Source organism: Tigriopus californicus, chromosome 9, assembly GCF_007210705.1.
Source record: "Tigriopus californicus strain San Diego chromosome 9, Tcal_SD_v2.1, whole genome shotgun sequence".
Taxonomy (NCBI): Eukaryota; Metazoa; Arthropoda; class Copepoda; order Harpacticoida; family Harpacticidae; genus Tigriopus; species Tigriopus californicus.
In genome coordinates this window covers 12,849,277-12,873,534 of record NC_081448.1, presented here as the reverse complement: position 1 = coordinate 12,873,534, position 24,258 = coordinate 12,849,277, and the positions used below count along the sequence as shown (strand labels likewise).

At 42.2% G+C, this 24,258-nt stretch overlaps 2 protein-coding genes across 4 annotated transcripts in view; one reads left to right on the top strand and one right to left on the bottom strand.

Moving 5' to 3' along the window:
- Positions 1 to 1,223: 1,223 nt before the first annotated feature.
- On the bottom strand, positions 1,224 to 3,455 carry LOC131886918 (putative E3 ubiquitin-protein ligase UBR7). The gene is made up of 4 exons (XM_059235376.1): positions 3,110 to 3,455; positions 2,596 to 2,830; positions 1,999 to 2,522; positions 1,224 to 1,558 (listed from the first exon to the last, which is right to left on the bottom strand). Exons 1-4 carry the CDS (start codon positions 3,339 to 3,341, stop codon positions 1,332 to 1,334), a joined length of 1,218 nt encoding a protein of 405 aa, XP_059091359.1. The 5' UTR covers positions 3,342 to 3,455; the 3' UTR covers positions 1,224 to 1,331.
- Positions 3,456 to 11,078: 7,623 nt separating this feature from the next.
- LOC131886935 (glutamate-gated chloride channel-like) overlaps positions 11,079 to 24,258 on the top strand; it is a 36,645-nt gene continuing 23,465 nt past the window's right edge. Inside the window, exons 1-3 of one of the 3 annotated variants that reach the window (XM_059235400.1) lie at positions 11,079 to 11,257; positions 11,373 to 11,623; positions 21,398 to 21,531. In XM_059235400.1, coding sequence (XP_059091383.1) covers positions 11,547 to 11,623; positions 21,398 to 21,531 — 211 coding nt within the window. In that variant the 5' untranslated portion in view covers positions 11,079 to 11,257; positions 11,373 to 11,546. Of the gene's footprint in view, positions 11,316 to 11,372; positions 11,624 to 21,397; positions 21,532 to 24,258 lie in introns of all 3 variants that reach the window. The other 2 variants (XM_059235399.1, XM_059235398.1) reach the window with 2 other exon arrangements.

Here is a 24,258-nt window from a genome sequence, read left to right as displayed (position 1 = left end):
TTTATTACAGGGAATAAACATTTTTTTTGCATTCACCTGAGGATTCACGAAAGAAAGCTTTTGTGCAAGAGATGCGTATTCTTACCAAAATTGCTGATTCCGACACCGGCAAAACAACTGACCATTATTTTCCGTGTAGGTCAAGCACACTGACTCCTAAGTCTGCTTCCTATTTCAGCCCACTTGCCCGTCCATGCTGCCACAATCCCCATTTTCTCTCATTCACAATATTAATTTCGCCATCCACTACAAAAATGATTTGCTTAGATTTTGACATACGAGGCACAACCACACACTACGTACATCCTGAACTTGGTTAACCCGCCCCGTCTTTCAGTCACTCCTTGACGATTTTTCAGAAGAAGATGCTTCTTTGATAATCTTCACAAATGCGAATTTTCTTTAACGTTGTAAAAAAAATCTACCCTCTGTTCAGTAGTGCCTGGAACATTAGTATCCACCTACAGTATACGTACATGAACAAAGTGCCTTGAAGTAAATTTTTCGGGAGTCGTTTGGTTTCCTTTGCATTGAAGAGTTAAAGTTAACCCCATGAAAACGAGTTGTGATAAAACAGCATGGAAAAGTATGGTACACCTAGAGCCTTAGGTACACCAGGAAAGAGTGTTGAGAAGATAAAGCTCACATTTAGTGCGCTTTCTTCTACATTCAGCGTGTACATCATTGATTGTGATTGTCCCCTTTTGGTTTTGGAAGGCATAACCGAAACTGTAACCGTAACGAGTTTAGGCTGAGTAAGCTTTCGTTCCATCACTATTTCTATGGGAGCCATTTCCTAGAAAGTTGTGCCTATTGACGACATAGTGTTGCAGATCATTTTCAATTGAATTTCATTCCGTTTCCCCCCTGACCCAAATTGTTTTCATTCTCTATTTTCTAACCGATTCATGGAGTAGTTGTCTGAAATCAACCCTTTGTCGTACTTATTCTTTGACACTTAAATTTGGATACTTGAAAGTAAGACAAATATGCACTAACATTAGGTCCTTGACAAAACCCTTATAATTTTGGGAATGGATTCGAAAAAAAAAGAACGGAGATTACTATTCGCTTTCGTCAAATTTTTCTCGTTTCAAGCATTTTCATATATCATATCATATCATCATTTATCAATTGGGAGGGATTTGGCAGAACCTGCGAAGGGGACGCAACCAATTTGGTCAAAAGTCGATAGGTTAAAACCAAGTAAGGACAACCCGGGCGACCATTTGTAATTGAATTTTTTTTTCACAATGAAAATTGAGCCATCTCTGTAAACAATTGGAAATTGAAATGCGCAATAAGAATAAAAGGAATAATACCACGAAGTCTTAACGACAGAATTTGGGAATTTCGACCCGAGGACGTTTGCTCGATTTGAGCCCGGAAAAGAACTCTTGAATGTCTTCTTGACGAACCACTTTTCCATTCTCGGCAAATTTCTTGAGATAATCCATCAGATTGGACTTCATGGAATTGTAGGATTGGATCGCTTCCACTTGTTTTACTCGATCCATTTCTGACAACGCTTTCATTCCGTCCTCGTATTGAGAAGATTCTGCAGGGTAATCATGAATCCATTGCAGATACAATTTACATGCACACACAAACATAATTTCAGTGATTCCTTCGTAAAATCAGTAATAATTGAAGAGATCCTCATATGGTTGTTCTTTTGGCACTTAGCAATATTACCCAAATTAAAGTGAATATTCTAAGCAAATCATTTCAATAAGATATCTTGAGACAAAATTGACTATTCAATGAAGAGCCCAGAGGAATAGTGCTTCAATTTCAATTTAGATACTTCATTCTACTCATTAACTGATTTTAAGTGCATATTGAAGTCAAGTAATTAGGTGAAGAAAGTGACATTTCGAAATCTCAGGTCTCAGATACGAAAGTCGCTCTGATAAAATACCATAAAATTCTGATCAGAAGGATCCATGGACTATTGGATTAGGTAAAGTTCGACATAAAATGGTAGTTGTTTCTTACCTTTCTGTTCACTCTGAGATTCATAGTGATGGACCGTATCCTCGAGATCTTTCACAAACTCCAAGTGGTTCTCGGCTAACTTTTCACGGCAACCTTTACACGAGCATACTTGTTGGCGCCAATCCCCAAGCATGAACAGGGTTCGTGGGGGCTCTGTGTCCAACAGTTTGGTTGAACTAAAGCATATTTGAGTCTTGGCATCGCCTTTTTCATCCTCCGGGATGCTGGTCGACGATTCATTGGGGTCTTTCTCGACGTCAACCGATTGGTCCGTGTCGTTTGGGGTCACGGTTTGGACCGCAATGCCCCGGAAGTTCATAAAAAAGGGATATTTTCTTACGCAAGTCACACAAATCATCTCAGAATAGGAGTCGTCTTTAGGGGTGGTGTCTAATTCCAAATGGCGACCATGGTACCAATCCTCACACAAAATACACTGGATCATCTCGTCTTCCACGGGATCCTCGGGATCCGGATAGGGACGATGACAGGTACAATATACGCCTTTGAAGTTCTGATTATACCTACGAGAATAGATTCAAGGGTCACTACCGACCTCATTTCAATAGCACAGGGCTAACAGCAATTCTTCCTTACTTATTCTCACTGTTGGTCTTAGTCTTGTCTCCCGCTAGTTTACACTTGACCTCGGTTCCAAACGTGTCATTGCCACAATCGCATCGGAAGTTACGCTTGGTGTAGAGTTCAACCAAATCGTGACCTTCGTGGCAATGATACGAGCAGGCTAGGCAAATCCCGGCCGGTTGAAAATCGGGATTCTGGGCCGGTAGACAAGTCAAGCACGAATACAAGGCTTGCCGCGTCATATAACCTGAAAATTGAGTCTCTTATATATTTAAATAAGAAGGAAAAGTGACAAAATCACGTCTAGCTAAATATTGGTTTAACTAGGGTTATTAGGGTTTACTAAGTGATCAGTGAAGTTTGCTAAGTTTTGGGTAAACTATTGTCAGGTTAAGATTCAAATCAAAACAGGTGTTCATTACTCATTAACGTTAGCAAGTATAACGTAAGTACTATGAGAAAAACAAGTTGGACCACCAACAAGTGGTGGACAATCGGCGGTTGACGGTTGGGGGCTGACTCTCACCTCCAGTGTGGTAGGTGCAGTTCTGGGCATCGGCCGCCCCCAAGACAGCCCGGGCATCCGACTCCAAGGACTCCTCCTCGTGCAAGACGTCCATCATAGTCACAGAATCGCTCTCTTCGGCGGGGACCACATCCGCTTGAGTGCTCGAGGCAGCTGAGGCGGAGGCCCTTGACGACGATGGCGTGGGCGTGGGGTTGGGCGTGGAAGGAGATGGAGAGCGGGACGAGGCCATGTTGAGCCCGGAGTGCACGGGGCGGAGGAAACTTTGGCGCCAAAGATCGGGAGAAGGAGAGGGTTCTGAAGACGAGTGATCCGAGTGATGGACTAGTCCTATTCTCAGTGCTACCAAATGGCTGGATGAGGCCAGTAAAAAGCGCAAATAGTTTGGAAATGGCAATTTCATCCAGATAACCCAGTAGATAGATACATTTCACGATAAAGTCTGTTTTGCATGGTTGAGTGTGGTTTTGAATGAGCCTCGAGATTTTTTTCAGAGGACAAAAGAGGCATTGGAGACAAAACTGAAACATAGCATTTTGTCACCATTGCCCTTTTCTGGAGAAAGATAATATATTTTGGTGTGAGATTATTCAGAGCGCACGGATTTCAGGAATGGGCGCAAAGAGCCAATCAAAATATTCCCCGCCCAGTTTGGGCCAAAAGCGCAAAATTGGCGCAAAAGACTCAGCTACGGAGGCACTGTCTATTTGTTTGCGACGTTGAGACACTCATCAGCTGACAAGTCAAATAACCACACCAGATTGTTGGAAATTTGCAGATCTTGGAAGTTGAGTTGGCAATGCCAACCATGTTTTCTGCAATCCTGGTTTGTTTTCACTACTTCTGATATTAGCGCTATTACAAATAAGTTTTATTGTCATCAAGGATGAAATATTGAACGTGTCTGTATAGGCCATTAGTAGTTCCTCAATAAAAGAAACGGATTAGTTATGAAAACTTTGGCGAAAAGGAGGAATTCGTTGCACAACCGTTACCCGCCAAAAAATGTAATGACGTTACTTGATACAAATTACTTCTCCTGAAATCTTAGATGATGAGTATATTAGGGTGTTTTCCCTTAAGACCATTCTTCTTTAGAAATCAATGGTATTATCTTTGTTTCAACCAATCCTAAAATTTAAAGTTGCCGACTTGTTACGCTAATGAGCATTGATATTGTATATTTGCTTAGCACTGCATGACCTCCAATCTTTGGCCATGGTCGTTTGGCTAAGCTATAAGCCAATAGAAATGCATAGTAGGAAAATCATTCATTTTCCAAAATTGAACTACTTCAACAGCTTCAATCCTATGGGGAAAACATGCCTCATTCCTTTGTAAAATTTGAAAACTGGGATGCGAAAAGCATATTCAAGAAGTCAAACAAAATGTGTTCAGGTTAGGGACTTCGAATCCGGACAAAGTTAAGTTATCTTAAATTAGGTCACGTTGCAAAATCAATGTTGCTTTCTGAAAACTCAAACGGAAGAAAAGTAAATTGTCATTTGAAACTGTCTTCGTAAACGTTTCAAAAATGATCATCTTCGACAATATTTGAATAAATTTCTTGAGCATCTTACAATTTTTTAGTGATTTTTAAAACACTTACCGAGTATTAGTATTAAATGCATTACTTTCTTCTACAGTACATATTATTTAGATATTTCACATCTAAAACTGAAGTTCAACTACTGATTGTGAAACATTTGCAACTATGACACAAAAAGCACCATATAAAAACATTATTAGAAATTATCGAGCTAATGAAACTTCCCTGTTAAATAATCAAGCAGCGCTAATGTTAAAAGATTTGAAACCACAAACACATTCACTGTTGTTAAAAACAAGCACAATTTTCAGCTCTGGGCTTTTTTATGATATATATAAATATAGTAAAATGGACATGTCTATTAAGATTGCCTTATAGCTTCAAGTTTCCTCTGTTGCCAAAGGAGAAGCGAAAAAATAAATGCCACCTTGGAGCGTGAAAAAAGGAACGAGTAACGAGGATTTTTTGGGCTTTTGGGTTGTTACAATTACACCATTTTAAGATGTAATAGGATTACAGTTCCTTTTTCGAGAAAAATCGAGAGGCTTAATGTGGGTTTTGAGAGCACCTTCAAGCCCTCGAGAATCCAGGCTAGTTCGAACAATGAAGTCCACTTCTCTTCTTTCTCGGGCTCCTTCATTGTTCAATTTGCTGCCCTCTAATATTCGTAGGGAATACGTAGGCCTTCCTTATTGATTCAGTAGCATCTTTCAAGTCATACTTTGACAATTTTTAGATAGCATTCCATATCAACCCTACATTCAAGGACTAGCTCGGTCTGTCAACTCAAACTCGTTGGTTGACCAAATATCATATAAAAATTGAAAAATAATAGATAGACGAATTATAACCTTTCATTTTAATAGTACTGGGGATTACATTCCTCCTAGCGTTTAGAAAAAAGCCCGTGAACCCCCCTCCCCCAAAAAAATACCATTGGAATATCTATCAATCAATGATTGGAAAATGATTTTTTCCCTTGAAACCTTGAAATAGAAAAGCTCCAAGGAAATACATTGAAATGATTGGGATGTCTTGAAATGAAGAAATAGCTCTGTATGTTGACCATGTTTAACTTTGTATAACATTTTGTGCAACCCTTTTCTTAGTCATGGCCAAAGGGGAGCGGCAAGCGTCCCGGATGACCGCCTTGTTCTACCTGTCCACGGCGAGGACCTGCGAATCTTGAGTAAGCACTGGAATAGCGTTTAGTCCAGATTTGCCACCTTGACATCCTTGTGGTCAACACTACACAGCCATCTGCTTTCCATCAGCCCTTCGGACATGTCGTGTGCTTGTTCCGAATTAATTGCCACATTGATTGAGATTTCCAAGGGATCCTTTATTCCCTCACGATCTGTTTGTCGGAAGATCTATCTGATCCTGATTCCACTCCAGCATCTTCAACTCCCGTCGACCAAACTCTTGCTTTTGCTTCAGTATCCGCATGTGAGGGATTCCCTTGGCCTTCTAACTTACTAAGGAGCTATGATTGTACCACCAAAAACATTCATTTTGACTCAGTTAAGAGGCGGTTATCATGTATGTTTCAAAACTGCGTCAAAATTGACTACTTTCTTTCTAAGTTTTTCAACTTTTTCAATGGCATCTTGTCACTTTTTTGCCCTTTTGCCAAGGTATAATTAATTGCAACCAGGTCTTTCCAAAACATGCAAATGCAGTTTTTTAACTTTTTCAAATATTACTTGTTTTGTGATTTTTACATTTCTTTTCATTTTACTCCATTTCAGCTCAAAGTCGAGTTTTTAATCAATTTTCTCAGCTTTCATTGAAAAATTTAAATGCTGAAAAAAAGGCTGAAAACCATGCTTTTTGTAGTTTTGTATGAGTATATCGAAAAAATCCACTCAATACCCCTATTCATGTATAACGAGTCTAGGGTTAGAGGTTTTACTAAATAGAAATATGAATAAGTAGGGGTTAGAGTACAAAGTGAAACATTATTCCATTCGTTTTGAATAGCCTATAGATCAAAACGCTCAAAGTTCAGAGAATCATACGTTCGTAATTGGCAATAACAAAGCAAGAAGATTGCAAGCAACACCTTTAGGAGGAAAATAGATATTCATTGGTTCAATTTTGAAATCAAATGAAAATATCATTTTGAGGATGAGAACAAGCAATTGACATTTTTGGAATGATATGTATACCCAGGCGTCTACGTTTTGATTCATAATTGTGATATTGGTGATATAGGCTATGCTTGAGCAAAAAAAAAGCAAAAAGTGCTTTTTGCCCTTGGCGTCAAGACAAAAGGAATCATGTAAGATGTTTTAACGCATCTTTAGAATCACCCAAATCTTCAAAATCATTCAGAACAATCTCTAATTGAGCGGTACATTGAAATACTTCTATTCGCGCAACCTACTTAGATGTACCCTCAGAAGATTATGCATGCAGATTTTTTTTTTTGCATGGAAATCCATTATCCTCTTTGGAAACACTTTTATCAAAATCAAAGAGCACAAAAACAGAGCAAAGAAGGAAAAAGTTTCAAGTTAAAGACAACTGTCATGAAAGGATTTTATTCAGATAAATTCATAATAAAGTTGTGTGACGACCACATGAATTTGTTCCCTTTTCATCAAACGCAAGGCAGGGTTTTGAAGTGGTCGCAGATGTCATATTTGGTTAATTGTGACGGAAAAAAAGGTGGAAAACATAGATTACGTGACCTAAAAAGTTCCTGTGCATCCCAATACGCTTGACACAAGCTTCAGCTTCATCATTGTCTTTTTCAACCTTTTGTCTCTCAGAATCAAACTCGAACATTTCAGGCAATTAACCCGTTTTTCTATGCCGAGCGAGGTTAACAAATACGAGGACCACACCAATAAGAACAAGAGCAATTACTCCACACTGAAAATTTTGCCTTGAAATCTGTAGTTCTTGTTGAATAGCCCATTCTATCTTTATTCATGGTTTTTATCCTTCACAAAAATATCCTTAATGACGTTATGTACCAAGGTTGACATTTCAGCAAATCTGATTAATAATACTCATTAGATCAAATAGATAATCACGGGTCGTTGCGACAAAGGTTAACTTACATTTTCAATTATTACACATGGCCTTGCTAGTAATAGGTGGGAACGGTAGCCTCATCATTAAATCTCGGAAAAGGGTGGAAAAATCAGCAAAAATGGTAACAAAAAGGTGAAAAAATGACAAAAAGGTAACAAAATCAGTCATGAATAGGTGGGAAAAAACAGTAAAATTTGTTAAAAACGGTGAAGGAATTGTGAAGTTTGTTAAAAATGTGCTCAAACGATGGTATCATTTTTCTCATCTGTTAAAAAGAAAATCAGAGCAATAAAACAAATGCATGCTTTTGTAAAATTAACAAAAAGTTAGGGGAAGTGAGATTTTTTGTCAGTTAAGTCAGTTTTGAATTTCGCATTTAAAATCATATTACAAGTTTGTTGTCTGCTTTTTAAGCTTTTTGAACAAGTGAGCATAAAAAATGCCCAAAAAAGGGTACAAAAAGGGATTTTTTCCCCAAAAAGTTGATTTTATGTCACTTATCCAAAATGTGGCTAAAAAGGGTAAAAATCCTAGGTTTAATTTTTTTTTTTCGATTCTTAGGTCTACTTATACTGAGACACCTCTCAAATCTAGCTTTTTTATATGATGTTGGAATCGGCTAGTGCCTTTACAAGTATCTTTCCAAGTTTACTTTTAGTAAATTTTACGTGAAGCAATGGGGTACCCTCACGTGGTTTCGTGAACGCAAATTTTGAAATGCAACAGTATTAATTTTTACTCACTTGCATTTCAAAATGTGCGTCAGGAAACTATCTGATACTCGCAGTAGGTGCAACTGGGTACTTGTCGCATCTCAAGATATGCACTCACGAAACCACCCTCTCATTGACTTTCATGAATTTTTTTTACTCCATCACTAAAAAAATAATTCACTGCATTTGGGACGGCCTTTTTAAAAATTCGGGGAGGAAACCTTCAAAAAATTATTCTTTCACTCGTTAAGTAAAGAAGGAAGTAACGGTAGCGGGAAGGTTAAAGATTCCGTTCGGTTAACGTAACTTTTACTTTTTCAGAAAAGTAACGCCCTACTAAAGCCCTGACAGTGAGTAATGGGACAGTTTATAAGAAATAAGTCTTTTTATTTTGATTTTGTCATTTACAGGTATCCGATCATTGATTTCGCTTTTTTTCAATTCAAATTAAGCCTCAAACACCTAATTTTCCCGATGTGGAAAACCATTCATATCGATTTAGAGCCTTTTCAACACCATCACCACAAGATATGGACACTTGTCAAGGCCTTTAAACGACCCAAAAATACACTGGTAAAGCAGAAGAAGGATTCGAAAATGCAGCTTAGATGCAATCTTCCGCTTACGTTGATCTGTAGAAGCAGTCTTGACTTGAGTGCAAGGGAAATGGTCAGTGTCCAAGTTTTTTTCTAGTCGCATAGGTACAGGGTGGTCCTAAATTAGCTTTACCTTGATTTAATGCATCTTTGTTGACTAAATGTGCGGAAGAATTTGTTCTGTTTTTTCTTTGTAAAAGCACCAAAAAAAGGTCTAGGCAATTGTCCGAGCGTTTGCTTTTACAACCTATAGTACACCATCAATGAAAGACTTTCAAACGGCCTCATTGAAAAGGGACTTTGTTTAAAAGGCGTACATATGTAACGCATGGAGAACCATGTTTTTATTCCGACTGAACCGATTTCAACATAAAACTTCTTTTCATGTTCTCAAAGAACTTCTTGTGTAATGAAATATATTCAATTCTCATTTAGTATGGAACACCATTTAGACTCGGACAACCCTGTCAATGGAAGGAGAGTGCCTCCAGCAAAATCAAAGCGCCGAGGGACAAACTATTGGGGGAATCTTGGGCTGACGAGGATCTGCTTTTGGGTAGAACAAATGTGTTTCTTCCCTAGCTCAGCACTCTCGAATGAAGAGCTTTCCCAAGGCACTCATTACCCATGGAAATCAATCTCTGTCTCATAATCATCGGCAATTGAAGCCACGCCAGCATTTAGGAGAGCCAAGGAGTTGAAAATCCCACATTCACATTGTTGAGAGACAAGAGTTGTTTAAGATCCCCTTCAGGAAAGAAAAGCAATTTTCCTTCTCACTCCGGCCAACAACACTTGCTTTTAATCCCTCCTGGCTTGTTCTTCAGCCACTATACTCCCTTTGGTTGTTATCTGGCGAGTCAATACCATCATCTGACTACCACTTGTCCTCCTCCTCCTCCTCCTCTTCCTTTTCCTCCTCCCCTCCTCCTCCTCCTTCTTGTACTTCTGCTCCTACTACCACCACTACTTCTAGTACTCCACCTCCTCTTTGTGAGTGATAGAAAGCTGCAAGCTCATCATTGGGGACTAACTTTCATCTTACTAGTACACAGAGGCCACTCTCGCTCTTTCTCTGTTTTTCTCGTAGACTACTATGGTTGCAAGGTCAGGTTGGAGGAGGAGATTTAACAGCCTTCGAATGGCTGGATCAGTCTGAGATGGACCTGTTATGGCTCATGTTTACGATTCATAATTACCAGTATGTCTCCATGACCATTATTCTTGTTGATGAATCCTTCCAGGATGTTATTACTCATGGAACGTCAAACCACCGTCCACAGGACAAAAAGGCCCGCTTTGTGAGGGCTAATCCATTGATCCTTAGAAATGTTGATGGTCCTAGAGGTCCTACTCATCTGACTTTGTCATTATGGCCTTTCAACGCGGAGAGAGAGAGAGAGACAGCCTAGCCCAAGAGTCGGCCAATCGCGATTATACGACCACAATGAGAATGACTCGGTCTACCGACACGTCAAACCTGGGGATGTTATGAGTTCAAAATCTAACTTTTACTCTCAAGCGCCACCCAACCAACCAAGACCATTCTCTACTTCGCCCTCATCTCGGACTCCCTCTTTCCTACCACATCATCATCACCGTAAAGGTGGAACAGGAGCCAGTCCAAGTGGCACCAATGATAGAGGCAAGAAAAAAAGGACCCCTGAAACACCCATCCATCCAACCTTCACCCATTTACAAGCCAACGTCTTCACTGGCCCGCCCACTGTTCCTCTGTTGTTTCGCACTCTCGCTCGGCCTCCCTCTTCTCGTCCTTCTTCTCCTGGTACTTTTGTGTTTCACACACGCACTACGTAGGTCGCTCTTTACTCAAATCTTCTCGGAGTTCCTTCACTTGCGAACGAATAAAGGCCGCCGTTGGAGGCCGCGCGGGAAATGTCTTCTCTCCCTCCTGTTAGGTGGCCTTCCCGAGCTCTCGCTCTCGTCCTCGGGTGAATCTTGCAAGCGTTCATCCTTCGCCTTCTTGTAGCAGAACAACAACGCCGACAACAACCACCCGGGCTGCCCACTCCAGTTCCACTTCTTTCAGCACTATTCCAAAGCTTCTCTAACATCGCCGACCGCCAACTAACGGCCAAGTGTCGGAGGTGAGGGGAAAAAATTGGGATTGGAAACGGCCAAACTATTTTGGAACCGTCACAATTTGAGTTGGTGCTCTCAAGAGTGGAGACTTTCACTCGGAGGGACCTAGGGACTTGCCAGCTCTTTCTTGATTCCCGTACACGTGAGAATTTGAATCCAAACCAAATATATTGTGCGAATTGGTGGAGGTGAGCTTTGAGGTGGGCGTGATTTGGTTGGCGATGTATTTGGCTGGATTCAAGTTACTTTGTTTGTAGTTATGAGGATCCGGGAATCCCTCGAGTCAGCTGTTGCCGCGAGAGCCGGTTCAAAGTGAATTCAGTGAGTGAAAGAGAGCATCCTTCCCCGCCTCCCTTCAGTCAAGATCAGCCAACACCTCTGTTGGCCAAATAAGGACTCGCACGTGGACCATCAGGCCTAGAGTGTGCACCATGGCTAAGATAGCCTCTGTGGACAAGCAATCGCTTCTCCAATACTTTGTGATCCTGATCCTTCTTCGAGATGCATGGTGAGTTGAGCGAATTCCCTCACTTCCGTTTTCCCCATGGCCACTTTCCTTTTGTCTCTATTTACCACGATCTCTCGACCTCGGAATCCCTCTTTTACATCCAATTTGACTCCCATCAAATAAAGTCTGGGGGAATTTCCAAGTCAGCTCTCACTCTGCCAGAACGATCGAAAAAAGACAGAGGCTTTTCTCTCTCTCTCTCTCTCTCTCTTCCGCTCTCTCAAAGGCACACGTAAAGGCAGAAACAGAAACAACCATCGAATAAAAAGTTCAGAGGCATGAAAAGAGATCAAGTGAAAGAAGTCGAGCGAAGTCAATAAAATTGTTGGCTGGAATTTGCTCTCATTTTCTCTTCCTCTCTAGTAGTGGAAAGCACTACCCGATCTGACCTTGATGCCTGACTGTCTGCCTGCTGATCTCGTTCCCTTCAGATGCTTGATAGAAATTGGAGACAAATGGGCTTTTATTGAGTCTCGTTGCCGCAATTCTATTCTCAAGAGATGTTTGCTTTCTCCGTCTCTATCTCTTTCTCTCTCTTTATCCAATCTTCAGCCTTCATCGTAATCATTAGGTTAAGCAGAGATAGAGAGAGCGAGAGCGAACACGAGATCTATGGCCTTCTCTTCCTCTTAAAAGATGTTCTTACGTGTGTCTGTAGGTGGGTAAGGGGTTTTGGGCTCAGCGTTCCTCGTTCTTCAGACTCGTTCTTTTCGCAATGAGGTTCCATATGAAAAGTCATTCATCTTCACTTGGAGCGCTCATGATCATCCCACTTGATCCATTACGGCCCGCAACAAGATTGTACATGTCCAAAAAATTTGTGGTCACGCTGAGATTTATGCCATAGAAATGTGGATCACATTTGCATTCCTAGCGTTCGAGGGTTTTCGACAAAAAATATCTTGGATCTGATCCGATTTATTCCTGCCCGTATTCTTGGAATCACCACCACCACCACCACCGCCATGATGGATGGATCTCCCTAGGCGTCTGCTCTTAACCCTTGACGTCTTTCTTTGAACTCAATTTATGCATTGGATCTGAAAAACAAGCACGCACCTCTTCATTGATCGAAGAGCGATCGAGTGTCAGAAACTCGGAATAACGCATCGGCGCGTCTAGCTTTGGATCATTGAATAACCATAGCCCATCCACTCTGGAGTCTCTCGACCCTCTGAAGAGCCTTCCCAAGAAACCTCATGTGGGTATAACAAACGATTTGCCTCTATATTTCATCGCCATTCTCCTTATCTGGCTCGTCGTTGAGTTTGAGTCTTTTTGCTTCCATCTTTTGGCCGCTCACTCACACACATTCCAAGCAAATGGGAGAAATAATCTTCGTGCTAGAGATATTCGGCTCTGGTGATTTATTGAAACTGAAACTTTGAATAGCGAGAGAAGGGTACCCAAGCTGGTACTTCACGTTTCAGCCTCCCATCCACCTTGGCCTCCCATATTTTGAGTCCAAGTGTGCTTCCGCTCTTCCCGAGTGTGTGGTAACCACAATTCCTCCGAGATATCTTTCCAATGCATTTGCTCTAACCATGCTTGCTTGCATCAGTGGGAAAGGGAAGTTTTTGTGGGGTTTTGAGAAAGAGCTTCTCTCCCCTCGTCCTCTTCGTCGTCCTCGTCTTCGTCCTCCTTAAGCAGTTCCAAAAAGAAGAATGGTCCTCCGAACGGAAGAGGGAGAGATAATGATCTTGTCTTTAGTTCTGATAATACTTTGCCAGACTCCTCTACGTAGGAGCTGAAGATGGAATTGTGTGATGATGTTGAGAGCATGTTATTTGCTTGTCTTCCATGTTCCATTGTCATCAGAAATATCCAAACAAGTGTGGGAAAGAGCTTAAATGTTGAAGCCTTTGACGATGCTTGGAAGACAATTGGGATGGCGTGTCTAAACCCAAGTTCGTTGGTGCTTTCCAACCAATTAAGCCCATTTTTCACAACTCACAAGTTTCATCCCGATTATCATGACGGAGCAGATGCTGAACGAGACGACCGTGGTTCCATTCATCTCGTCTTGTTTGGAGCAAGTATGGCAGATTTCCGCTAATTGTCTCTCTTTGTTCCCAACTTTGGAGGAAGCGAGTGAGCCATCTTGGTACAGGCGCTCACTTTACTAAAATGAGAACCATTTATATCCGCAATCCTAGCGACTAGAACAACGTATAAAGTCGTTCTAGAACAAGTCATCGCTCTTGCGGGCTTGCGAACATCATTGTTCCCTCCTTCCTGCTCCGTAAAGAGTTTCTTCATCTTGTTCTTGTTCATCATCAACGTCATCATTATTATCCGAGACCACGTTGATGCCTTGGCTTTTGACTGGATAGAGGGATGGAGAGTAGTCCGCCTGTCTCGGGACCATATACTTTGTGGCGATATGCCTGCCATAATGGTGAAGGTTGGTTGTTCTGTACAGCGTAGACGTTGTCGTTGATGAAAGCCGTTTCCTTTTGGATTGCCGCTCTGATGTAAACCAGGTTCATTCATCAAGGCCCTCTTTCAGCGCCAAGCCACAAAATTGCCTCTGCAATGCTAATGAGGTTATGCCTTGACTCCGTGAACTAAAAACCATTTGTCATGACACAACCTCTCCCGACACTTTTCTCCAATCCTGCTGCTTGTACGTACCTAGTACTTGGATCAAAGCCAAAATTGAATCCAGGCATATCCATTTTCAGCCTGGGATGTGGATAAGCAATGCCAAGCTTTGGAGCTTATTGGGATAAATATTATGGTTCGCTGTCAATCTAGGCCAAATGTTGCCATCGGTTCTTTGGCTAGATTTGACTGGACAGGAGCGATAACCCTGTCAAGCCAACAATCTTTTGGTCAGCCCAGCCGCCTTGTGGGCGGGTACTCCAACCAGATGGTTTGATTGCCCTCCTTCGTCATCGACGTCCGTTTTTTGGGGCATTGTTTTTGTCAGACTTCTTTCGCTGATATCCGGTTTGTCTGGTGGCTCTGGGCGATGCGGTGGTTTTGAAATGACTCCGTCACGCTCAAGCTTCCACTCGTCCTCCATCATCAAGAATTGGCCGACTTGACTTTGAACCCGCTGTTGGCTCGGAATGGTCCATGTTAATTTGTGAAAGGTCTATTATTGCTGTTAGTTAAAGCAATCCCTCTTTGGTCCTTTCTTTTGCCCTGGGGAAATCTCCCGTCTATTCAGGTTATTTCTGGCCAAGGGCTCAGCAAGCCTTGCCCTAGAGCAAATAGTGGGCCAGAGATCCGATCATTTGCATGTCTTGGAGGTGTCTTAATACAGGCTCTCTTTGGCGTGCCTCACTGAGACGGAGAATTCCCTCTTTTCGAATGAGTTCTTTTGTTGTGCCTCATTCCGAGCACTAGAGAAGAGGCCAAGTAAGCAAGCTTTTTTTAGGCTCAAGGAAACCAAACCAAACCTGGGTGGCTCAATGGATTTCCCGGGATTTATCCCAGGGATTAGTGTCCATCCATCCAAATCATCTCAGCCCACAGTAAAACCAGATTATCAACAAATTTTGTTTCCCCACGTAATCTACGTAATTACATGCTGGACATGAATCAATACATTTATATATTTCCATGGAACAAAAGGGGCCAGGGTCATATTAGAAGGCTGTCAAACTCTTGGGAGGAAAGTTGTTTGTGACGGTCACCAAAGGGAATTTCATGGAACGAAAAAGTTCCCAATCCAACACTATCGACGATAAACCACGAACTGGGAACGATTGGTAGAGTAGTAGTGCCTTCAGAACCAAGTTCAACGAAAGAGAGAAAAGGCAATCATTTGTCGTGTTTCCGGTTTCCCATTTCTGTACAGCAGACCAAGTTCAACGAAAGAGAGAAAAGGCAATCATTTGTCGTGTTTCCGGTTTCCCATTTCTTGCAATTTCCAAACCGACTAGTATTGATCACGTCATCCATAATTTCGGAATGGGCGTTAGAGACTTAATCTCTTTTCATTAGGGGCCCTTGGCTACCACTCTTCGGAAGGAAGCAATCGGGGTTGGGTTGGTCGCAAAGTAAAGGAAATTGGTTGTCTGACAAGATAAATAATGAATGGCAGCCATTTTGCCACTATTTCTTACTGCCCAAGTTTCTTCCTTCTTCTGTGTGTTCGTCTCATGGGCACACTCAATCCTTTATCAAGGTCCCTTTCCTTCTTGGGAAAGTGAAAGAAATGACATTTACCCCCTCCCATCGCTGTCATTTCCCCTTCCCTCCATTCCTTTCTCTCACCTTTTCTTCCTCCGCAATTCCGCCATCCACGTTCCAACTAGTTTCATAAATAAAAGCGAACTTTGAAAGAGATAAATGGAAAGAATGCCGCCAATGTTTCGAGTTCCACTGACCACAAGCTCAATTCAATTTATCAACCAGACAGTATCTCAACTGTTTCCATCTGTTCCAAGAGAGTCGGCCTTCTTTCTTTCATTGAAGTCAAATATTGGAGTGCGCCAAAATGCCTTCTTCTGTCGGAGGAGCATTATTGGAACTAAAGACTCTTTTTTTAAATATTGGACATTGGAAGGTGCTTATTGACCCATGGAAAGGTATTGGGGCAAGCATGTCTTCAGCGTATGGGTTTCACTTTGCGATTGTAGCTTTACCCTTTTTGCCTTTTCTCCTTTACACCAAAAACATTTAGAGACAACATTTTCACATCTTGACCTTGCGATAGTAATCTAATCTTTAAAAGACCTTGCTTTGTTAAAAGGCTGGAAGTCAGGAATGTTTTTTTTCCATGAAATTCTCTCGAGCTTGTCCACACTTTCAACTCATTCTTTACCACGGTCATAGAGGTCCTCAGCCTTTGAAGAAGACCAACAACCAACCCACTTCATACTACTCGAAGGTCCTCCACTTTGAGCTTTATTCTCGAAGGACCCCAACTCCTTGAGATACTCCATTTTCTCCGAGAATGCCCCTTTTCTTTCTAAACGTTAATTACGATCAGGATTGGTTCGACTTCTGGTTCCAATTTGAAATATGCATCCTTGTGTCTTTGGTTTTCAAATTCTGCTAAAAAGGTAGTTATAAAAGAATTGTCACGCAATTGCTTGTTCTCGATCCCAAATATCAGGTAATGGAAACAAGCATCAAACGGCCACCTCACTAGCTCAGGCAAGTCTGACCGAAATTCATAGTCCCAGAATGCATTATACTCCAAAGTGACTACCCATTAACCACTTTTCCCAACAATAGCCTTCCTTCGGTTGTTGGTTTTATACTTAGAGCTATCTTCATCAATGTGATACAACATGATGTCTGAGTGATGTGATGAATCATCAGATGCGTAGGTATTTATGAGGTGCCAAGAAACCAATTTCTGGTTCTGTCACCTGAACCAAATGGCTTACCATGCTTCCTTTGCTGACAGCCGAATATTATTCAATCATTACGAAAGTGTGGCTGGTTAATGTACAAGTAAAGATCCTATACCTACTTTGTTAGTGTTACTGCAATGCAAGAGCATCTTCAGTATTGGAAATGGACCAAGGTGAACGAAGGTTATTTATGCTCTTCTCAGATGAAGATCCCTAGGGTTCCAGAGGCTCTCGTGGGACACTTACCAATTTGAGAAAACCTACCCACTAACGCCTTCTCACTTACGACTAGCATGATGAGAAGGCGGACTACGGGGATCCATTAGCATTAATTGGTCGAGAAGATAAGTGAATTAAATCGCAGGGCCGTCATGGAACCAATGACATTGACTGGGATTACCGTCTTTACATCACACATAGTAAGAACATGCTATCCGGTAAGTGAGTAATCGAAGCTCTCACGCAATTGGGAATTCTTTTGCTGTCTGTCTCCATTTGGTTTGGTCGTCTCTTGAGCACGTTTGAGTGATTGGATTTCCAGAGAAATGCGCCCCATCAAGTTTTTGCAATTCTGACAACTTGGAAACAAATTGGACATGTTGAGGGTTATCCACTTCTAATGGAATTGACACAATTCCTTCCCAAGGAAAAGGTCTAAATTGAAATATTGCCTACTAAAAATCTGGAACTGACATATTTTTCTGCTCCACCAACCACTCGCAATTCCAGGGTTCCTTTCGAATGAAACACAAGACCAAATAAGGGATTGGATGGAGCATAGCGACCATTGTTAACATGGCTAACACCTTGTTTGATTAATGTCCGATGTCGATTTGGTCAACCAGGATTGGAGGACATGGCCAATGGGTCTATGTAACCAAATATCTGACCAATTATCCTGGCACTGAAACATGATAAGATATTGCGGACCAACAGACCTTAAACACGTGGGAAAATGCATTAGAGTCGGAATTGGAGAAGGACCTTGAACGAACGATGTTCCATATATTCCTTAGTTTCCACTTCCAGTTCCCTTTTAGCTACGCGTTCCATTTCAAAGGCTTCCCGAGAAGTGCCAAGACTTTGGGTCCTTTTAAATATTTAAGTGATGTGATTAATGGTCTGCCAAAAACTTCTTGACTTGAGTTATGAATTTGGCAGTCCCAGTTTTTGGCAGTTAATGGTCTGATTCCAGGCAATTTATCACACTTCCTAATTTTTGAATTATGAGGGCGTAAAAGAGCTGTAATTGGAGGGTCGATTAGAGAAAATGGCAATAAAATGGGGCTTATTTCGTTACCATCTGACTTTCATCAAAATTCCCCAGATAAATCAAATCGATAATGCGTCTGCATTAATTGAATACCCAACTAACCGTATATATACGTAGTGCAAGTAATACTACGCAAGAATATTTTCTCGGCAATCATCTACAAAGCTCCTCACTAAAATACTTAAGCTTCATTGCTTACAATAGTTCTCTTTCCACTCCTCATGCCTTAAAGGGGAATATCCAAACCTAACGAATCGTAAACTTCCTCTTGCGGCAGCCCTCTCCATGCTCCAATCTACTGAATGAACTAGTAGTCATGAGCATTCGAGCGCTGAACCAGAATTCCGGGGATCACCTTGAATACTTCATTGATGCTGGGCTTGGTTAGAGTTGATTCATGTAGAAGAAGAGCGAATCGATGGGTGGGGTAGACTGGCCCTAAGCTTTGGTCAACAATAGAGAAGAACGGGTGATGGGAGGGCGGAGGATGTTCAAGTTTGGAACTTTTCTCTCCTTCGTTTAGAACTCTTCAGGGAGAAGAAAGAAAGGTCTTTGTTCAACGAATCGGATAAAAGAAGGAATTGCTTTTGAGCTTGGCAAAATTGATATTTCCCTGTGTTCTATAGCCTATGGGAACCAGGTCGTTGTGGCCTTAATAATAGGCTTAAGTTTCCGGGGGAGAAAGAGTTCGTTCCGTTGGTCAACGATGAAATCTCTTTGAAACGCTTGTCTACTGTACGAACTTCGACATTGAGGAGCTCTGGCGTGCCCTGGGTTTCTTCCATATTTGCTCGGTTGGATTTTGGATCATTGGATTGCGTCCAGATTAGAGCCAAGGCTTTTAGTGCCGACTTCTCATACCAAACTCTGGCTCTACTCAAAGTCATACCAAGATGAGATTGGTACCACGTGCTCGTACAGAACGCACGGCGGTTTCCGCAACACCCAACTCTCAAGTTGGTTCTTCAAGAAAGTTTGTTTGATGGATCCTGTGAGGGCCAGAGAAATCAACATTGGGTTCGAGTTCCACTTTGGTTCAGATGCATGGGCTTCCAACGAAGATTTAATGACCGTTGGCACAATACGAGAATGCACTATGGGTATTATTCGGCCATGGAACTGGAACTCGAGCGGGGTCTCATTCACATCGGAATGAATGTGAAAGAACGAGATTGCACAAAGGATGGATGGATGGACGGACAGCCGGACTGAAAGCGTCGTGGGCCAGTAGAAAAAAAATGAACGGCCTTCTTCTTATCTTGAAATGTGATCCAGGTTTTCGAGACCTTCCAAGGATTAAGTACTTTCAATGGTCTATAAAGATTCAAAATGTAGAACTCCGAAAGCCCCCCTACCCTTCATTCCCGTCTTGGAGATATGGAGCTTTATTGTTCAAAGGGGATACCCCCTTCCGGCTTTTCAACTACTTTAGGACGACTAAATATGTGGTGGAGAAGGTTGCTATAAAGTTTTGAAGATTGCTTTAGTCCTTGATGTAGTTAGACTCAGTACTTTAGTCTTAATCAGGTCGGGTTTGAGACTGCTTGGGAATTGCGGGTGGGTCAAATATTGGAAAAGTAAGTTGCAACGAGAGCCACGTTTTAAGGAAGTATTCAGAGGTCCTTGAAATGTCTGACGCTGAACCAGTGTTTATTGTTGGACTCGTAGTATTGTCCCTAGGATTATAGCTCTTGGAAAAGAAACTCCATCGAAAGGGATTTGTTATCAGTGAACTTTCCCTCTTTTGGCAAACTTTCTCTCATGAGGTCTCGAAGAATCTACAGAATGTAGTAACGGCCATGTGACTAGGCACTCTCTTGGTCTACTTTGAATGGAATGGGAAAGCAAACACAACTGGAACGAATAACTGATCATTACCAAGTGTGAGGGCGAAATGGAGCCCCTGAGGAGAGAAGGAGAGAGACCTAATGAGGGGCCAGGTCCCCCCAATGCCATTGTTCAATCTCGGGGTGTTGTTTGCCAGAGGGAGTCAGTCATTCAGCCAGCCAGGAGGACGACGAGGTTCCACTGTGCCTCCTCCTCCTCCTCCTCCTTTTCGTGTACACAGGAAGTGGGGAGAGTTCGTATACGAACCATTCGAAGTCAATGGAACCGGGTCAGTCATTGTGGAAAAGGGGGAATGAATGGACCATCCATTCGGAATTGAAATTCAGGACCGTCTTTGTACGATGAGATATTGGATCCGTGGATGAGTTTGGATTCCAATTCAAGGCACTTGTCTATGTTGAAGGGAACATTTAGATTCCTTGGGATCGAAAGCAAACTTCACTGTGGAGGCCCCACTTTGGAGCATTAAGACCTTCATTAATCATAGATCTCCTCAGGGATCTTCTCACTTCTGCCTTGAGTTTCCACGAGCTTTTATCCGGCAACCTTTCAGACCTGAGACTTGTTTTCGCATTCATTCACTTCGTTTTCATTCCATTGGGGATTTCTCCCGAGGTCGCATTGCAGGCAGATGGAGAGCGAGGATAAGCAAAAAAACTCTTTGTTTTCTCCTAAAACATGATGAAAAGCCTGAAAGCTTTCAGCAATATCCAATTTCACGTCCTTTAGGAAGAAGTGGGTGCTAAGCGCCCACAAAGAATGCCGATCATGACCTTATTTCAAAATTCTACCAAGACAAGTTCGACTTTCCCTTTTTATGGAATTAATTCTGAGCCTTGCCATCCACACCGGTTAACCTCTGGAAGACGAGAAGCTCTTTTCAGAAATAAATAGATAATTGAGGGTTTAGTAGCCATGGTTTTTCTACTAATAGTAAGATAAATTGTGTGGTAAAATTCTCTAGATGATAATCCATTACGTACATTCAAGACAGCAGAATACATTCTTGATTCCGAAGAATGGCCGACCTAATGACCCCCGGGTTGGATGACATGCATTTCATAACCCGAGACTTTGAAAGGCTCTGCATCATTCCATAGTGTGTCTATGCTGTAATGCTCCGTGGGATTGGAAAGTTCCCCCTGCTGAGCATTGTATGTCAAGAAAGTATCCTGTTCCATGTTGAACGTTCCACCAAGTTGAGACGTCGGATATACCAACGTCAAGCCCCCAAGAATTGCAACGACATTCTCATTGTTTTGGCGGTCTCTAAGGATGGAATATCTCGATCCATTCCACTTGAACTTATTCAATTCCTTCGCTTTTCGTTTGTTCCAGGTGTATGTTTGGCAATAAGCTCTACCGACAAAAAGAGGTGAACTATCGACAGGAGGAGAAGAAAATCTTGGACTCGGTCCTCGGGGTGGATGTGTACGATAAAAGAATCCGGCCAAGTGGACTCAACAGCACCGGTAAGTGGATACCTTTCAAAGACTGGACGGAGGAAGAAGAAGAAGGAGAAGGAGGGGGCTTTTCGATCACTGCAAGAAAATAATGTGTCGAGAAAGTCTGGCCACAATTCTCCAATAAAGCCTTTCCATATTATGAAGAGAGAGAGAAAGAGAGGCAAGCCCATCCCCACAGGACAAAGGGAATCAATCACGTTTACCTCGATTACAGTTAGCCGCCCCCAAGTGGTCTTTATTGGACCAAAAGCCTTCTTAAGGGCACGACGGTATCTGTAGATAACGGGAATAGCTGGATTGTTGGTTGGTTGGTTGGTTGGTTGGTAGGTTGGATGGATGGTTGCCTAGGAGGAATAGCCAAGCATCCAACCAAAGTAGCTCGTCGATATTGGACTGGAAATTGGTTGCTACTTGCCATAGATTTAATCAGTGATTCACGACATTGGAGAATCGCATCAGCTTGAGGTGGAAGCACTTTCCAGATGGCCATCCATTCTCGATTTCTTTCATTGAAACACCTCCTCAAGAGCCCTTGGTGAGAAATTGGGTCTCAGTTTCAGTCACTACGATGTGGAAGATGACACCAACGGGCCAATATGATCTTTGATTTGTAGCTGCCCAGGCCACCTTTTTTATTTCTTTGTACAAGAAACAAGCCAAATTTCCAGCTCACAACCAGATTGGGGGCTTGTACACATATATACTAAATAAAGAAACAAACGCAAGCATTTACGTGCCGATATAACTAGAAGCGATACAATAGAGTGTAATCTAAGCGCATGAGGAAGTGCATCAACACAAACCAACTTAAAGTTGCAGCTTGATGGTGGGACGGATGGTAGATTGTATGAGTTTTTACCCTGGAAACTCCGCGCTCGGATGCAATTTTTAGGAGCATGGTAGTACTGTAGTTGAGCGGTGTGTGCCTTGTGATCCTTAAAGGCTTGATGTGACATGTCTGAGCTGACAGGAGAACGTCTTCTCGCCCAAAAACCAATCTTCTTGATGGACCATAAATACTGCACCAGAGGAGGATGGATGCTAGTAGGACGCAGAGTAACTTGCACTACAGTGGTGTAGTTATCTTCCTCTCTTAGCTCATGTACAACGTGCCGAGAGGGCCAAGAACTGAGACACATTGGATCATTGGGATGCAGTGAATCAAGGACTCTGATTCTTACTTGAGAATATTAGATGCTCGACTTGCTTGGCTCCATTTTGGAAGATTCCAGCAACCGTTAGGAAACGAGAACCGCATATTTGAGGGGAATTTTCATCAGCAGCCATGCTTGTGTATGTAACTGCTCCTTGGGGAGCATTGAGAGCATGTTTGCCTGGTTTGTGAAGAGGCTAATTTGCATTTTATTTTAATTAGCTTCCTCAAGCTCGAGGTTTCCTATCCCACATTCAACTTTTGGTCATTCAAGGACAATTATGTATGCGAAGTAACCACAACTCAAGTAGGCTTCCGTAAGCTTTCGCAAAGCCCTAATTACTGCACCTCAATCCTCAAAATGTTCTCAGCATTGCCAACAATCGTAAGTGGGTTTCATTTTTCCACACAATTCGTTCCATATTGCAATTCTGCTGCACTCGATGATTGAACAGATCTGCATGGATTGTATACGTAGATAGATGTACAGAAGTGCCCAACGAGTATAGCGACGGTAGCAGTTAGAATTCCGAGGTTCAGCATATCTCATTCTCTACAAAATGAAGGATGGCTCCCTGGATTAGATGTGGCGAGGATGAGATGCTGAGCTGGACAGAAGTGATTGATATTGGTGCCTCTATTCAGAAAGAAAAGCTGACAAGGCCCATCAGCATATGTTACATCTAACTGAGGCTCAGTCAACGTCAAATCTGATGAGCCATTTCCTCTCAATTCACCATTTCCTTGGCAGTGAGGAGGGAGTTCCAAAACATGGCCTTTTTTCGGCTAATGATCCCAATCTCGTGATTCATTTAGTGGAACATTGAGTCTTCGTATTTCCAATAAGGACCAGAAGGTCACGCTACAAGCAAAAGTGTGGCCTTCCCCATCCTCTTGGCCTGGGATGGAAACTGAGCGGAAATAAGTTCCTTACACTTTCTTTCTTTCTTCTTTCCTTCGTTCTTCCTTCCCTCTTCCTCTCCGTCTCTCTTGTATCCACTCCATTGAACACCATGGTACAGTACGGAACTCTGCATGCCGTGCTTTGCAATGACGACCAACGAGGCCTTGGTGTCTGTTTCTCGTTCATTTTGAACAAGGTCGTCCTTCCCCGCCGCGGCAATTGTGTGCAGGATCCAAAGTGCACCTTGCATTTCCTGCTTTTTCCGGAGAATGGCGTCCTTAATTTGATTTTGATCATAGCCTCATTGCAACTTTGCCGTGGGAGCATGTTTAGCTTGAGGCCGTGCAGCTCTTCAACGTCAGTTTACTCTGTTGCATTTGAGTGCACAGCCTTACTTACGTCCGGAGTTGTGCTTTTGAACCACGTTCTCGTGTCTTTGTGGCCACCCGGTTCATCAGTACCTATCGTTCTCGGCCAAATCAAGGATAAGTAGTGGCAGAGAACAGAAATTTGATGATCAATACCCGAGGCTTTCACTCCAAGAAAGATGTAGGAGATGTCTTCGTCTTCTTTGAAGAAATAGCGGTGCCGACAACCCAAACCCACAAGGCTTCCTTTATGGAAATGTAGCTTGTTGGGAGAGTTACTTGCCTTGAGGGGATTCTGAACGTCGTAA

Bases quoted from the DNA above. Each gene is read 5' to 3' on its own strand.
- LOC131886918 (XM_059235376.1), bottom strand. From the start codon at position 3,341: ATGGCCTCGTCCCGCTCTCCATCTCCTTCCACGCCCAACCCCACGCCC. The intron at 2,831-3,109 runs GTGAGAGTCAGC...CTCAATTTTCAG, and splicing joins CTGCACCTACCACACTGGAG to GTTATATGACGCGGCAAGCC. The intron at 2,523-2,595 runs GTAAGGAAGAAT...CTATTCTCGTAG, and splicing joins AAGACCAACAGTGAGAATAA to GTATAATCAGAACTTCAAAG.